At 45.0% G+C, this 17380-nt stretch overlaps 5 protein-coding genes across 5 annotated transcripts; all 5 read left to right on the forward strand.

The window, feature by feature from the left end:
• Positions 1 to 2981: 2981 nt before the first annotated feature.
• Positions 2982 to 4281, forward strand: PAAG_06178 (FAD dependent oxidoreductase superfamily; the record flags this gene model as incomplete). Its single annotated transcript, XM_002791867.2, has 3 exons — positions 2982 to 3019; positions 3119 to 3711; positions 3848 to 4281. The coding sequence occupies 3 exons, from the start codon at positions 2982 to 2984 to the stop codon at positions 4279 to 4281; spliced, it is 1065 nt and encodes a 354-aa protein (XP_002791913.1).
• Positions 4282 to 5369: 1088 nt separating this feature from the next.
• On the forward strand, positions 5370 to 6336 carry PAAG_12173 (hypothetical protein; the record flags this gene model as incomplete). The annotated part of the gene is made up of 3 exons (XM_015847696.1): positions 5370 to 5404; positions 5594 to 6004; positions 6276 to 6336. The coding sequence occupies 3 exons, from the start codon at positions 5370 to 5372 to the stop codon at positions 6334 to 6336; spliced, it is 507 nt and encodes a 168-aa protein (XP_015702687.1).
• Positions 6337 to 7423: 1087 nt separating this feature from the next.
• Positions 7424 to 7724, forward strand: PAAG_12174 (hypothetical protein; the record flags this gene model as incomplete). Its single annotated transcript, XM_015847697.1, has 2 exons — positions 7424 to 7543; positions 7569 to 7724. 2 exons carry the CDS (start codon positions 7424 to 7426, stop codon positions 7722 to 7724), a joined length of 276 nt encoding a protein of 91 aa, XP_015702688.1.
• Positions 7725 to 7952: 228 nt separating this feature from the next.
• Positions 7953 to 10272, forward strand: PAAG_06179 (hypothetical protein; the record flags this gene model as incomplete). Its single annotated transcript, XM_015845810.1, has 7 exons — positions 7953 to 8417; positions 8473 to 8632; positions 8685 to 8754; positions 8917 to 9068; positions 9128 to 9266; positions 9331 to 9587; positions 9665 to 10272. The coding sequence occupies 7 exons, from the start codon at positions 7953 to 7955 to the stop codon at positions 10270 to 10272; spliced, it is 1851 nt and encodes a 616-aa protein (XP_015700036.1).
• Positions 10273 to 12099: 1827 nt separating this feature from the next.
• PAAG_06180 (spindle assembly checkpoint kinase) lies at positions 12100 to 16339 on the forward strand (the record flags this gene model as incomplete). The annotated part of the gene is made up of 5 exons (XM_015845811.1): positions 12100 to 12752; positions 12894 to 13628; positions 13686 to 15622; positions 15699 to 16037; positions 16113 to 16339. 5 exons carry the CDS (start codon positions 12100 to 12102, stop codon positions 16337 to 16339), a joined length of 3891 nt encoding a protein of 1296 aa, XP_015700037.1.
• Positions 16340 to 17380: the final 1041 nt, after the last annotated feature.

The raw sequence follows: 17380 nt of genomic DNA on the forward strand, positions 1-17380 counted from the left end.
GCATGGTGTAGGGGAGCATTTTTATAACTTGCACATTTATGCTTGACTTTAACACATATGGTGCAGAATGAGAGCTTCTTTGAGCTGATGATAACAATTTCAAAACAGGGCTCTCATGACATTTTAATTAGATTCTCCTCATCAATATGGCTCAATCATCAGTGCCACTCATCAATCAGTAGCTGCTTCAGCATAATGACAGGTAGTTGAGTTGATGAGAACAAAATGAAGATATCAGTATCTGAATCCTTCAGGTTAATTAGCTGCTCCACATCATCACAGTTGAAAAGACTCAGTGATGCAGCATTCAGATCATAATCTGTTGATATTATCCTGGGCTTTGAGACTGTCAAGTATGTCAGTGATCCAAGCTCCAGATCATTCATAATACCTCTGAACATAGAAGAGATGTCAGATAGAACATATATATTATTGAAATTCAAATTCATGTAGAAGATGTCATTTTCTGTAGATGCTATTATCTCAAAGTAATTTCCAGCATTCACCTGCAGATCACAGTGAATATAGCTCTGGTGCTTCAATAGACCAGCAGATATGAGATTGGCAGATAAGTCTAGCATCAAATAGATGTGATCAAATTTGATTAATCTTTCCCTGACTGGAATAGAGGTGACTCTGATTCCTTGAATCTTCAAGATAGTCTTATTGACCACTTGAATTGTAGAGCTGCTAATCTCTGTTATTTGAGAAAATCATGATCAATCACACACAATATGACATCCAGCCTTACTATCTCATATGGTGAGTGGGTTGGTGATTGGTTCAGCAGAGTATACATGCACCTCAATGATCTGCACTAGATTTGTCATTTGAAACATCTCAGAGCTGTTATTTGCAGTTGATGAGATCTTCTTGCCCTCACTACTCTTCTTATTGTTATATTTCTCTATTCTCACTGTGTTGGCAGTCCTTCATTCTTCAGGGGTGCTATTCAGATTGGCTGCCCAGCAGAGTCCACCATGATGATGCTCACATTTCAGACAGATTGAAAGGTCAGACTTTGAATGTCCACCTATTTGATAGCCTCTGCATCCCCTAGATCAGCCTCTATGAGCTGAATTATTTTGAACATTGCTGCTATTATTGAAATCTGCAGCTGCATTTTCAGTCTGAGTCACATTGGCTGAAAAATTAGCTGTCTGAGTGGGCTTCTTGACCTCTTTGAGGGAATTCAATTGAGAGTGTATTTCCTCCATGATTGAATGAACATTCAACATGACAGACTTTGATTTGAACTCTTGTACCTCCTCAATTTTCTTTTGCATGTAGTTTCATTATATATTGAGAAGTGCAGAATAAAACATATGAAATATCATGTCATTTGACAGTAAGATATTGAGTATTTCCAATTTCATAGTAATGTCATTGAACTTATTGAAAAATGTGTGTATGTCAGTGACTTGAACACCACTCATTGATGTAAATACCAGGACTGCTTTCCTGCAGAGCTATGTTCTTGAAATGAAGAACTCCTTCTCAACTACATGTCAAAGAGAATAAGTGATTCTGCTCTCATCATACTTATTAAAATGAGGCCTAAAGCTGGCTGCCAACATGTTCAAAATGAATATATAAAGTCAGCAATTTTTGATCTCTCAAAAAGAAGCTCATTTGAGATTCTCATCAGAGCTTTTGACTTGCTTGTTCTTCAATATAATCCAGCATTGAGCATCAATTAGCTTGGCCTTCATATTCATATGCCAGGAGAGATAATTTGAAGATCTGACCAGAGCATTCAGCTTGATGGCATATTTAGTATTCTGTTTGAACTGGCTGATCACCTTGCCAATGCAGCTATCTGAGTCATAGAGGTTATATTGCATTCAGAACCTCAAGTTCAGATCTCATGCTGATGATCAACTCATCAGTGAATTTGTGAGCATTGTGACTTTGTCATTCTGAGTGTGAAGCTCCTTCAATTGAAGTTGAAGCTGCAATTCTTTGCATCTCTCTTTTTGAAGTTCTAAATCAATCTTTTGATGTTCAAGATTCAATCTTCTCAGTTGAAATTCTTTAGAGTCAGTTGCTGACAGCAGGTTAGAGATCACTGCAGATATCTTCACCCTGTCTTCTGAAGGAGTTGAATTGGCATATTCAACATGATGTAGATAGACTAGCCTCACTGTGATAGAGACTATGATCAGCCCAGCTTGCTGACTGAGTGTTTCAAAGGGTTCAATCCTGGAACTCTTGAACACTCCTGAGGGGGTCAGTGAGCTCAGGGCCCCCTGATCATTTTCAGATCAGTCAGATTGACTGGATTGACTCAATCATGACTGAGTGAGTTATCATATGTTCTGCCATGTCATATTAATCTTCTTTATAACAGAGTAATCTTATTCAGTGAGATTCTTGTCTATAAGCTTGATTGAGCAGATTGACATGTTCTTGTGTGATCAGTCACTGAAAAATTAGCAAGTTGTAGATTTTTCTTTCACCTGCTAAGTGAACAGATTGAACACAGAAAAAAATAATAATAATATAAGAGTGTGTCAAATCAATCAATTGACATAAAATAAGACAATATTATATTGAATGAAGTGAGCAGCAATTAATATACACTATATTTGGCAAGAATTCCCTGAATTGGCAGTTATTTGCGCAAAACAGGTCTCATAACCTGTCAAGGATAGATTGCTTGATTGATTATGAGGTGATCGCTAGCTACGCGGAAGTTATATACGGTGCGGATTACGTAAGAAGGCGGATAGGCCTGACAGCTTGCTTGTGCTGTGCAGTTAAAGCCGGTAACTAACTAGACACCGGTTTCATGGCTAACTAGTTACTTGCCGAACCACCGGAAGCAACCCCGTGCCAAACCACCTTGCGATCTCGATCGCTAAACAACATGGGGCAGACAACGTTTGGTCCCTCTTTGCCCTTTCTCTAGGCAAGGTTTAAAAAGTCGGGGAAAGACTGTGCTTGCATTTGTGTTTATGTTTGCATTTTGCTGAGAGGCTATGGCGGATCCGGCGAAACAAACCGTTGTGGTCATTGGGTTCGTCGGCTCGGTTCCAAGTGTATCTGTCTATCCTTCGTAGTTAAATAACTAGCTGCTTAACGGATATACTAACTCCCTTACTCGCTGTACAAATAGAGCCGGAGTCATAGGGGTCTCCTCAGCATTGACACTTCTCGAGACCCTCCCGCGCCAAAAATATCACATCATATTGGTTTCCGAATTCTTTTCTACGGACGGATTGAATCCGTCATACCCCAGCACTCTTGCCGGGGCTCACTATCGCCCTATCCCAGCCACGACACCACGGCTGAAATACGAAGCCAAGCTAGGAAGGACTACCTACAACCGCTTCAAGAAGCTGGCTGCGGACCACCCAGAGTTTGGGGTGAAGTTTATGGAGGGCATCGATTACGTGTCTGGCGAAGCAGTCCCGTCCTACAAGGCCCTGTTGCCCGACTATACCAATGTCGATGGATTCCGCATCCTGAAGCCCAATGAAATGCCGGAAGGTGTAGAATTTGGAGCTAGGTACGAGAGTTATTCGCTCGATCCTGAAGTATACATGGTGCATCTCCTGCGGCGGTTTAAACTCGCTGGAGGTGAGGTGAGACGGATGCACCTGAACGCTGTTGAAGAGGCATTTGAAATAAGTGGCGGCGAAGGGGTTCGGATGGTGGTTAACTGCACTGGAGTTGGGATCAACGATCCGAAATCTTTTATCATCAAGGGTGTGTGTCTTGACTCGGGCAACCAAATACGACCTTGGATTTACCCCGCCCTAATTCTATCAGCTAGAAAAACCCGGTTGATCCTGAGCAACCAGCTTCTCAGGGAGACTTTGAACTAATCTACGTGGAATTCCAGGACAGACATGCCTCGTCTTAAATCCCTGCGATAAGACCATAACGCGACAGCTTGCCGACGGTAGTTGGTCATTCCTCGTTCCTCGTCCCCTAAACGGGGGCACTGTCGTTGGAGGCACGAAGCAGCCCAATGATTGGAACCCCGAACCGTCCCTCGCCGTGCGTGAGCAACTGCTCAAAGATGCAGCAAACCTTTACCCAGCTATTTTGAACAAAGAGGGCAAGTTCGATGTAATCCGGGATATCGTAGGCCGACGGCCCGCGAGGGAGGGAGGCATGAGATTAGAGCTGGAGACACTTCCCAATGATCGCAACGTTATTCATGCTTATGGTGTAGCGGGAAGAGGGTTTGAGTTGAGCTGGGGTATTGCGGGGGAGGTTCTGAAAATGGCACATGAAGTTTTGGATATGGAGGAGTGTCGTAGCAAGCTATGATGATAAGTATGATAAGTACCCACCACTTTCTTTCCAGGCTTTTTAGAGGATTACGGATTCACCTGGATAAGCCTTAAATGGTTTCTTATGGCTGGCTATTTATAAGGCATTTGATGACTCCAGCAGGAGGGGGGTTTCACGTTATGAATGCATTTTTCCAGGTTTAACCTGATATCTACCTTCACCGATGACCCTATATTCTACTACAGTGTTTGTGAAGCCATTTCCTTTATGAACCGGGTTAGCTACATGTTTGTGAAATAGAAGGCATACCTAAGCTGCCAACTGTGTTCCCCCCATCACCACATGATTTCAAGTATCGCTGACGCAAATGATCTTCTAGTCCAACTGAAAAAGATCATATTCCTCCACAGTATCCCAAAGATTCTGGAGCCGTATTTCCCGGGCAGCCGAACTCACCTCTGAGATGAAGACGCAGAGTCATTACACCGGAGTCGGTGTGAGCTCCAACGCGCCCTTGGGATGCCCGGAGCATCAGGGGTGTCGGCAGATAATGATGTGCTGCTCGTCATAGGCATAAACATGGGACTGGGCCGGCCATTTCTCGTATTCCCAAAAAGGGCTTCCAGCTAGGACGAACAAGAACGGAACTCACCATCCGGATCAGACGCATCTTCGCCCAAAAAAATAACCACTCGGCAAAATCCAACGAATAACGCCATCAGCCCGGAAAATGATAGTCGACAATGCATGCACGGCATTGATATAGTCCTTCACCAAAGACATCTACTTACGGGGAGGAATACCTCAGTGGGAAATATGTTTTAGCCCGCCTTTTTTTTTTTTTTTTTTTTTTGACAAGAAGCGTGTTTCTCTTCATCGGAACCATTTGGATTCGGCTAATTTCTTTCTTCTTCTTTATTTACTTTCCTTTCTCAATAGCAGCTGCTAGCAATCTATACGACCATGCGTTTTCCTACCCTCTATCTCTCTGGCGGCGTTGCTTCTCTGTAGCACGGTGTCCGCCATTCCACCTGAAGGAATCTTCGAGCGTGCTGTGGGCTCCAGCTGCAATACCATGGATGGCAAAGAGCAAGTGCGATGGAGTTTGCTACAATGGTGCTACAATGGAGCCTGTGGCAAAAACTCTGTCAATATCCGAGTACGTATTTATTAACTAGATATCAGTCATTGTGAAGATGCTAGCTGCTGCGTTCCCGTCAAGTGTAAAGTTGGCGGTAAATCCGGGCTGTGTAAAAACAGCAAGAGATCGGGATGCAATTGTGGGGAATTTCAGAGGAGTAGTGGCATGCGTACATTGTCACTACATTCTTAACAATTCTTTCCAAAGGGCTCCTGCATTTGCCCTCGCTGTGCAACAACAGAAAGTTGGCCATCAGACTTCCTCGATGTATAGGTTTGCCCTGCTGGAGGAGACGTTCGATGTTGCATCAAAAAGAAAGGCCGCCAAACCATCCAAGGATGATGCTCCCAAGTCTAAACTTCATAAGGTTAAGACTCCTGGCGAGTCACCGGGAAAGACAACCGTTGGCCAAAAGATCCTTGCAGTCGCTACGAAAGTCAAAGGGACAAAGTACGTTTGGGGCGGAGGCTCATGCAAGGTTCCTCCCGGTGGAGGTTATGATTGCTCTGGTCTAGTCGCCTATGCCGTATGCAAAGTTACCAAAAGGAACCATTTCAAAGAAGGTCTCCGGGTGACATATTCCATGTACTGTGCACCAAGCAGCCTGGGCAAATTCAAGTACGCAAAAAACCCTTCGGAACCTTCTGACTCCTCAATTCCTTTTCCATGGGGGTGTTCAGAAAGTCTAATATCTGTTTTCTTACTGGGAAAATTCCCCTTTCATAACGTCGTGCGGGCGATGCTGTCTTTTCGGAAGCATCTGCAGCTGCACCCCATAATAAGGCGGACATTTACCATGTGGGCTTGATGATGTACGTATCTTTATTGCTTTCTATATCTCTCAGGAGCCCAGAATGTCTCTTCTCATCTAACCGATCTCGTTACCTAGTGATTCCAGGGATCGCATGCTGCATGCGCCAAACCCAAGTACTGTAGTCAAGGAAGGGTAGCATCTCCGCTCAAGGCAGCAAGGCCTGCCCCTATGTGATTCGATTCGGTTGATCGCATGCATTGCAGTGGCATTTGATCTTTGGGGGTCCTGGTTGTATCAAGACTCACCAATGCATATCCTTCCCTGACTTTACTTATTCTGTTTCTCCTATTCAAATTTTCAAACCTTTCCCTTCCTCACCTTGGATGATTTCTGATGAGCATATTTTACTTCACATTTATGTACAGTATATACTTTGTATGTCTGTGGGCACGTCGTTGCTTAATTTGACATCATCTTTTCCTTTTACAGGCACCAAATAAAAGGAATAGACCTGGACTTTCATATGTTGAAAGTGGAAGCGGGAAAAACGCGGGATAGGCGCTAAATCTAAATCACAACCTTCTCTAGCCCCCGGTGAAATAAATTGTCCCGGCTTCTCTGAGCCTTCTGAGTCTTCAACATGGCCAAGCCCTTGAAACAGGAGCTCCAGCTTGTCCTAAAAGCGGTGCGGAGGTCGGGGGAATCTACGTCTCGAAGTATATATTGAAAGTTAACCTGCAGTAGAGTTACGACAGCATGCTCACATCAGCGAATTCTTTCACAGTATTCTTTCGTGAAATATCTCCGTCGACAGCTTTTAAAGTGGGTTCCAGCCAAAAATTCCACTAATAATGGAAAAAAGGCAGAACTTGGAATCGATATTTCATTACCCCGCAATGTTAGTTGAACCCCACTCTCAACCTTTGAGCTCATGCTTAGTTAACTGGCGGTTGATCGAAGATTTGCATTAGATATTCCGAACTGACTGAAATGAAAGCGTGGAGTTAGGTGCTTTATTGTTTCTCTGATATCATCAAAATATCACCTGTTTCCCATTTATCAGCCTGTTTCTCAAACAAGATCAACCTTAATTATATAAAACCGAGGACGAGATTTTTCGTTGAAATACCAGCTAGCTCCTCTAGCACAAGCTATGATCCAACACTAACCAGTTGGTTATCTACATAGTTACTAGTCAAGAGAAAAGATTCAACATCATCCAATAGGGCGCTGCGTCATTCTACTCTCCGGCAAAGTGGCCCATCCGCTGGACAGCATCAGCCATGCGACACACTGCGTTATACCGAGACTTCCAGGTCGCAACATACGGAGTTGTCCGGCGGTGGGGCCAGCAGCGACAGGGGCATGCAACCCATGGGAAATTCATAACCGGGCCCGGTAAGGTAACTATATTTGCTGAAGGTATAGACGCAGATATACAGTCATACGGCACGGAATGTAGAGGATGGTTCTGCCCCAGTGTTGGTTGATCGATATACGCAACATTCACCGGCGGCCTTTCTCTCGGAGCGAAGGATTAAAATGGCGGAGAACCCTAAGTTTCCAGGAGACCCAACCACGTGAAGGAGAGAAATCCTCCTATACCTTAGCGTACGGGGAAGGCTGCGGGGGGCGGTTGGCCGGTCCCATTGCGAAAGTACCGTGTGCAGTGGATTTTATAACTGCAGTAGTCACGACGCACTGCCACATAACAACAAACAAGGTCTGTGCTACAGTCTATTAAAGAGCCGGGATGCCGTCTCCCAGCAAGTTCTTTGTTTTTCATTGCAGCTTGGCAGCAAGTCCTCGCGAATGGAAACGAGCATTATGCTTCAGCCCACACTTCTGCTCGCCTTTGCGGGTACAACTCTGGCCTCCTTTGCCGGGAATCTAAACTACCGCAGCCCATCTCACAACCATCCGGGCCTTGGTATCTCAATCCCCAAGGTGCTCAAGCGTTCAGACCCAGCGGTAAATTATTCGCCGGATGACCTGCAGTTCACACACGGTGTTGCCTCCGGAGACCCGTATCCTAACTCTGTCATCCTGTGGACACGATGCGCTCCTTCAACTGACAATGTCAAAGACCCCGTCTCATCCAAAGATGGTGGGGAAATGTATGACTCCGTGCCCATTTATGGAGATAACGAGGGCAATGCTCCAGTGTCGAAAGCTCCCGTATGCCTGGAGTATAAGGTTGCTGAAGACAAAGGATTCAAGACAGTCGCGGATTGCGGCACAGTCTACACAAGTTCAGATGTTGATTATACCGTCAAGGTAAGAAATGGGCCTTCTGGTAATTACTTTTAGTATTGTTAACACATTTAATCAGGTAGAAGCATCGCACCTAAAACCTTTCACCACTTATTACTACAAGTTCAACATTTGCAGTTCAGACAAATCTAGCCCAGTCGGAAGAGCGAAGACGTCCCCAACCGAACACGATGAGATCTCCGAGATATCCCTTGCAGTCTATTCTTGCACTAACTTCGGTAAATCCATTGAAGGTTGATGAATTCGGGTACCATCTAATCCTTTGAACAGCCAAGGGGTATTTCAATGCCTATGGAAATCCCGCTCGCAAGGACTCCGTTGATTATGTTGTTCATCTTGGGTATGAGAGATCCTCCTCCCCCTCCCCTTACTCTGTTTTGATTTTAAAATAAAAAACTAATGGATTATAGTGACTACATTTACGAGTTTGGAGAGTAGGTTACTTGACACAATAACGATGCAGTCCTTTACCGTACTAATTAGTAATAATATTGTTTTCCAGAGATGGCTCTAAGATCGGCCGCACGCAGTACCCGAAAACGGTGGTTTATACGCTCTACCAATACCGGAAACGCCACGCAACTCAGAAGACTGACTTGGATTTACAACTGAGCCATCGAGAGTTTACATGGATTCCAGTATGGGATGATCACGGTTCGTCTCTGTGTTTCCTATTCTCTCCATGAGCTCCCATGTAGTAATATCTTAATCAGAGGTTTCGGATAACACGTACCGTGACGGATCGTCGCTCCTTCAAAATACGGAATCCTCATTCATCATTGATGGAGGAGTGTCAGTTGACCAGCGTAAAATGAATGCTGTCCGTGCCTATTTTGAGTGGATGCCAATCAGGTATGAAAGCATCCAATTTTAAAGTCAACACATGTTTTCGGTCTAACTCCCTCTCGTATTTTAGGCAAGTTGAGATGGACGACAATCTCAGAATTTGGAGAAACTTCAAGATCGGCAACCTCCTTGACCTTATCATGTTAGACACACGACACTATGACCGATCCATTACCGATTTATACTTGAATACCCAGTATATAAAGAAAATCGCAGATGATGTTGGTCGATCAATGATGGGTCCCCGGCAGGAACATTGGTTCTATGAGAAGCTAAAAGCGTCTGCCAAAAGACAAGCTACTTGGAGAATCATTGGCAGCCAAACTGGTACATAAAAGTTCTATCTAAAGGAAAGGAGGGGTAATAGTAACAATCAAACAAATCTAACTTTATCTCACGTGTAGTTTTCTCTCGCATTGATGAAACAGATTCAATCGGCAAAGGAACAAACAGCGATTCCTGGGACGGCTACAGGGCCAACCTCAACCGCACCCTGAGCACCTTGTACAAAAATAAAATCGGAAACAACATTGTCATCGCTGGCGACAGTCATGCCAACTGGGTGTCCGATCTCACCTGGCTAGACGAATATCCGTACGACCCAAATACAGGAGCTGGAGCTATTGGCGCCGAATTTGCCGGCACAGCAGTTACCAGCAGCGGGCCTACAACCAACGTAGCCATGGGCAACATGATGTCGAAGACATTGATTAACAAGAATAAAGAACTGCAGTGGTCCGAACTGTACTATAGAGGATACTTCGAGCTGAATATCTCGCACAATCGCACCAATGCTAAATTCTTCGCTATCCCTGATATTAAGAAGAGAAGTCCCGTTGAGATCTCCCTGGCTAACTTTACCGTCATTGCTGGTGAGAATAGGCTTGCGCGGACGAATGGGATTCCGTCGACTAATGGACAGGGCGTACACAATGGTGTTTTGAAGAATGGGAAGTTAGAGAAGCAGACTATTCAGTATAATACTGAGACAAGAGAGTGGTCTAAGACTTAAAAGAAGTGGAAGACAAGAGCTTGAGAACTTGTGGACAAGAAAGCTGAAACCTGGGAATACCGCCATGGCTCATACCTATTTGATATATATCTATATAAGTTTCTTGAAACTTAATCATAATCAACATCGACATACCGTTACAAAGTACTCTATATCTCGTCTTTTCCCTTTGATGGATGGATGGATGAGGCGGTTCCGAATGCCCGGTTACTAAGCAACACCAATAACTAACTATCTAGTTATAACTATCTTGGCGCGGCGAGTTCTATTTCAACCTCAAGGCATTGTTTTGCTCTTTAAACAACTTCACCAACAACCAACTACTGTGGTTTGCAGGAACAGTCAACCTGCATCATGAAACTATTTCTTTCTATCTTATTGAATTGACCATGCAGATACATTGTTACTATGTATATAACTTTCCTTACTCTACAATTCGCATAGATCGTGGTATCACCCCGAGAACAGAGGGTTGTTAATTCCTATGCCTACCTCCTCTCGGAGGTAACTATGGTAGAGACTCCTAAGGCAACAAGTTCATAAAGGCCTGAACAAACAAATTTCATTACATGCAGAGAGAGGGAAATCTCTCATCTATCTTATATTCATGATTCCTCTTCAACGCTTTTTGGTGATCCCCTCCGTGGTTTTCTTTTTATCCCCTATGTCGCCGGTCTTGAGGGACACCAGCATCCGGATACGATGCGCAACTGTTTTCCCTACAGACTTATGGATTTGCTGCAATATTAGGCTGCCTGCGGATATGTATCCCTTTAGCATAACTGCTTTTTCTCTTTGTTTCTCCCCAGAAAATAGCATTTTATTTGCATTCAGTCTGGCTGGCTTTCATGGAACCAAATATCATCGACGGCGTCCCTTTGACCAAGTGGTTCCGAATCCTGTTGTTCTAGGACCGCCAGGCCGCTTTAGCTCTACTCTCTCGGATGTTCTCCAATATGCTACTTTTCATACCCGTTTAATCTCATAAACTTCAACGCGCTCTGTGCTGCCTCCAGGGGCAGGGAAACAGACTGTCCTACGTATACAATGACGGGGACCCACTGCCGAATTAGACTCCCTCCTCGATTTTACTGTACTTCTGCTTCTTGCCCCAAAATACGTAAACTCGTAACTTGTGGCTCGGGCCGGTATGGCTGCCGGTGTGTATGTATGTGCAGTGCTTTTGTCAGCCTCTGTGTGTATGCCTCGGTGTTCAGGCTAACACAGTCTGCCCAACGTCGCCCGGAAACCAAAACAACAACATCCCAACTCCCGGAACACTTCGCTCCACAAGACTCCCTTCGTCTTCACACACTGTACATTATTTTCTTCCTTTTGCTTCCTTCTTCAATCTCCTTCCGTTTTGACCCATTCCTTCTTCACGAGAGACAAGTTGTGATCCCGTGCTATCCCCGGGCACCGGTAGTTTGGGGGTGGGGGTGTATACTCTCACTCCTCCTGCTCACCCAGGAGAGCTTTGCTAGGAATTGATATGCCAACATCAACACTTCCGCTGATGCTAGTGTTCCTATCCCTCCCGCATACAATTTAGCGGCATGCTCTTCTAATTCTGTTGGCTGCTAATGAGCATTTGACCACCGCGTTTCCATTTGCTCCTGTGCCCTTATACCCGCTGCTTTCGTAAATCCTCGCCAGCAAGCTGCAAAGCTAAACCAAGTTGATAAGAACACGTATCAAGCACGAGAAGCCAACTTCCTCTTTTCCTCAATTAGGAATATCGCATCACAATCTTCAGAAACCGTGGTGAAGCTTTCCTTTCAAAGCCGTCACCGCTGCCTTGCCCCATCACACCCCCTTTATTCAATTATGAGTTACGACGGCACTACGTCCCGTTCCCGATCCGATCGGCGTCCTCTACGCGACGCGAGCAACAGACTCAACCTCCTGAGAGGATCAAGGGAGCAATCATACGCCCCAGATAGTTCTCCACCAATATATAAACGCCAAATGTCCATCCAGTCCTCAGAGATTCCAGCAATCGATGGCACTTTAACATCGGCAGCAGCAGCAGCAGCAGCAGAACCAACAACCCCTTCTCCCTCTGTTGCTGCTGCTGAAAACAAACGCATATCCATGGTGGTGGATTCGCAACCAAACTCCAACCGCAACTCCGCAATATCAACCACCTCCACAGCGTCCGGGAGATCTAAGAGGAAAACACACATTGGGCCATGGCAGCTGGGTAGGACCCTGGGAAAGGGCGCTACGGGTCGTGTTCGTCTGGCGAAGCATGCGCTCACGGGCCAGACGGCGGCAATTAAGATTGTATCGAAAAAGTCAGCTGCAATGGCACAGAGCCAGAGTATTGCTGCTATGGGTAAAAATATTGAGCTAACGACCTGTGTCCCTGGCGGGAGGGTGATACCATGTGGCATTGAACGAGAAGTAGTGATAATGAAATTGATTGAGCACCCTAATATTATCAACTTGTATGATGTGTGGGAGAACCGTGGAGAACTGTACGGTTTCTTCTGCTTCCTTTTCAACGTTGCTGTCCTTTTTCTTTTTCTTTTCTTTCTCTTTTTTTCTCCAGTTCTGATTTTGTGATTGTTTTTCTTTGGTTATTTGCTAATCTGGAGAAATTCCCTTTTCGTCTCTAGGTATCTTGTTCTCGAATATGTCGAAGGAGGAGAATTATTTGACTACGTCTCCGAAAGGGGCCCTCTCCCTGAAATTGAAGCTGTCCGCCTGTTCAGACAAATTATCGCAGCCCTTTCATATTGCCACCGGTTTAATATCTGCCATCGTGACCTCAAGCCTGAAAACATCCTTCTTGACACGAATTGCAATATCAAGCTAGCAGACTTTGGGATGGCTGCCCTCCAGCCTGCAGGCCATTGGTTAAATACCTCCTGTGGGAGTCCACATTATGCTTCACCGGAAATCATATATGGTCACAGATATCTTGGGGACAAGGCAGACACCTGGAGCTGTGGGATTATTCTATTCGCCATGCTGACGGGCTATCTGCCCTTTGACGGTGGTGACTTGCCTAACACACTCCGCCTGGTCAAAAAGGGGGACTATATTTTCCCACCCTGGCTTAGCTCAGAAGCAATGAATTTAATTCAGCGTATATTGCAAAAGCAGCCGGGAGATAGGATAACCATTAATGAGATGTGGTCCCACCCGCTCCTGAAGAAATATGAGCGACATCATTTTTCGATGTCCTCCGAAGGCGTTTCCTTGGGCCCCCCTCCCCCTTTATCGGATAAGGACTGCGGGAAGAAAATCATACGCCTCCAAGATATCGACATGGAGCTCCTGAGAAGCCTTCAAACTCTTTGGCATGGGTCTAAGGCTGAGGAACTCATCCAGAGGTTGTTAAGTGATGAGTAAGTCCCTTTTCCTCCAAAATGTTGACTCTTAAAACTAAATTTACGTTGCCGTAGAGTCAACCATGAAAAAATGTTTTATCATGCCCTGGAGAAATTCAGGGATGAGCAGCTCGAAAACTATGAAGGGCCAGTTGGATATTCTGCCAGCGACTATCAACATATTTCCAAGTCTATTCTCAGATCCCAACTGCGGGTTCCAAGCAGCCGCCACCCAAGCCAGTCATGGCGACGGTCTCAATTGTCCATTGCAACCGGTCGATCTGCCAACAGAGAGAACCCTGAGCAAAAATCTGCTCGAACAATCGCCAGCTATGATCCCTATAGATCGTCCAGAACCCCCATCTCCAATCCTCAAGTGGAGTTTGCGAATGTGACCATTCACCGTCAATCGCCTGGTTCTCCAAATAGCAAAGGGGATGATAGATCCTCCGAGGCCTCAAATTCTCCCAGCAATTTCACATTGGAAAGGCATATCCCTAAGGACCAACGGTCGTTTATTCAGAGCTCCTCTATGGGCCACAATCGGTGGAATGGGAGGGGTTCAGTTTCCTCGTTTCAATCTCGAAGCTCTATTGCAAGTTCGCGCCGACGTGCCAATGGTTTCGCAGCTCCTCGTTCAAACAGCTATAGGCGAAACGTTTGTTTTAAGCACAGTCGTAACCACCGTTCCACTGGGAGACATACTGCAAGACAGAGCGGCGTTGCACAAACACATTCTCAGTATGCATTATCCCCTGGAATCGGGGAGAAAAACGGCAAGATTACTTGTGATCGATTCAGCAGCCCAACGCTCCCCACGCCTCCACCTCCTATTCGCATGCGAAAAGATCCCAACAGGGAAACTGACATTGAGACTGCAGAACACCGTGTTTCTTGTCAATATTGGCGAGATGAAGCGAGAAAAATATCCATTGAACTTGGGAAAATCTGTGAGGAAGCATTCAACCGGACTTCAGTATCCTCCAGCGACCACTCTGTTGACACTGCAAAACCTCCTGAATCTCCTCCAACTTCAGTTTCAACACCAGCAGATACAGGGGAACCTGAGGATAAGTACAAAACGCGTCCGTTGCCAGTGCCACCAGCGGAATCGTCCAACTCGTATACACTTAGAGAGCTAGCAGACACTCGACGCCGTCTTATTGAGCACTCCATCCAGGCAACGTCAGAAGATCTTCCACAGTATCTTTCCGAGGTTATTGCTCATCTGAATCGTTTGATTGGAAACGAAGTTGCTCCTCATACCGACCAGAGTACTGCACATGCCCCCGAACCGCTGCTCCAAGTCCAAGAGCCATTTCTTCCATCCATCGCTGAGGATGATATATTCCAGGACTCTACATCGATTGTTGAGGAAATTCAAAACGAGCAGAAACCTCTGCAACCCAAGCGATCAACAAACTGGAACTGGGAACCTGAGCGAACCATTCGCATCGTACCACAGGAACCCGTTGTTCCTGAAATGAATACGATAAAGCCATTGACAATCCGCAAAAAATTGGGCCCTGTATCAACGCACAAAATGAACTACTCTATAAACTCAATCGGACGTCACCGGTCTGTTTCAAGTTCTACTGACGAAGATCTCACTGTTAGCGCTCCGCTCAGTAGACACAATAGCAATGTACGCTATTACAGTGGGCTAGAACCTATAGAAGAGCACCCGAAAACCCCGAATCGTAATAATGACGCACGCAACTTGGGGGAGTCAAGGAAGTGGTCATGGTTCAAGCACAAGTCACAGAGCCATGAGCAAATTCCGCCACCTCTCCCGTCCAAGGATACTCCACCGCGCCCAGTACCAGCTGATAGCAGTACATACCATGAGCTTGGTAAGAGGAAGAGTGCACCAGGATTACTAGGCATGAAAGAACCACCAAAGGTTCTCGAAGGGAGCAAATTGGAGAAAAAAGAACTAAAGGGCCTGTCCTGGCTCTTTGGGAAGAAGAAGCCACAGAAACAGAAACCGGTGCATGAAATTGGCAAAGGAAGTAAGACCACCTACAGTTCCACTATCCATCCCCAGTTCACGTTTTGTCTAACGAACCTACTAATCAAATGACACAGACAGCGATTTCAATGACGCAACCTCGAGTGTTCTTAGCGTACCTGCCACAATAACCCTGATTGAAGTGCCTGGATCTCCTCTCCTCAACGGGGATCATAACGCCAATCGACGTAATGATGTTTCCAAACGAGAAACACGGAGTTCACGGGGCCAGAACTGGTTCGCACGGTTTTTCCACATCAAGCCTGCCACAAAAACCCTTGCCTTCCAGGTATCCAAACTCCGGGCGAGAAAGGCAGTGGTAAAGATTTTGCACGAGTGGAAGAAATATGGCATGGAATATGTACATTTCGACAAGGAGAGTAATATTGTCCGAGGGAGGGTTGCGGACGTTAATTGTAAGCAGTCGAGAAAAGCAAAAGCAACATCGAAAAGTAATAATCCACCTACTAATAAACCTAATAAATATTTAGTTCTCCGTCTAAGACCCGTCGAATTCTCCGGAGAATTTTTCACCGTCCTCGAGCTAGGTAAACATGCGAATCTTAGCTTGCTCCATCTGAAACAGGAACGTGGAGCCGCATCATCGTTCCATAAAGTTGTCGATACGTTGCAAATAGTGCTGAAGAAGCGCGGTCTCTTGATCGAGGATGCATCCAAGGCTAAGAAGATTGCGAAGGTGCTGGATGTCGTTTCATAGTTTGTTTTAGGAGATATATTTGTGCTTGCTATTTCTACGTTTGCGTTTTTGTTTGCGTTTCGTGTTAGAGTGTTCCATCCCATTAAACTCCTTTAAATATATCAGAACTCCGCTGCTGATGTGTTTTTTATGTCAAACCAGGTGCCTGTGTCTGCTTTTACGTTTCTGTTAACATTTATCTCGTTTTCTTTTCAATTTTCGATTGTGGTATTAATTTGGCGTGTAACTTAAGGGTGTGGTTATTTGTTCTGGTTGATGATATATTACCTTCGCGCTGCATAAGTTGTTTACTTGATTTGCTTTCCATCTCAGTCTCTTTTCCCTGTCAAATGTCATTTCCTTCTCATTGATCTTAGGCAGTTTTACCTTTGGCTGTTGATTGGCTATGCTGATTTGCTTCTTCTTTTTTTCGCACCCCCTTTTTATTGTATGTGTTTGGATTGCACTTGTACAGTATAGCACCTACCCCGTCATAATCCGGAAAGCACCCATTGGGCCAGAATTTCAGGAACCAACTGCTTGTGATATGTCGATTTGCCAAAGCTACTACTTCTTTCTCAGGCTGGTGGTAACTCACCTGGGCAAGGAGAAAGTCAAGTTATAATTACCTCTGCACTCCCCTTCTCTCTTTCGCCCTCTCTTTTTTACTTGTTCCCCTTACACGCTTTAAATACTTAGTCTTCATTAAAATTTCCTACCCCAATATCTTCTTGTTTAATTTTGTATCAGATAGCCATAGCTACCCTGGTTTTGCTCTCTTGCCAAAATTAGCTCCGTTTTGTGCTTTTCTTTAAAATAATAATACTAATAATAATTGTTCTTGCTCTTCGAGTGCAAATCGCATTTCAACCAAGAAATATATATATATATATATGTATATGTCCCTATTTTTTTGTTTACTTTCCACCCAGAAGTGGAAAAGGACCCAAGCGTTTATCGCGCTAATAAGATTAAGGTTCCGTGGCGGTACCAAACTTCTGGTCATTCCGGGCATCGAGATCTGGGAGATCCGGGCACCCATAATAAGTTAGAGTTTCGGTT

The sequence above is a fragment of the Paracoccidioides lutzii genome (assembly GCF_000150705.2).
Source record: "Paracoccidioides lutzii Pb01 unplaced genomic scaffold supercont2.17, whole genome shotgun sequence".
Taxonomy (NCBI): domain Eukaryota; kingdom Fungi; phylum Ascomycota; class Eurotiomycetes; order Onygenales; family Ajellomycetaceae; genus Paracoccidioides; species Paracoccidioides lutzii.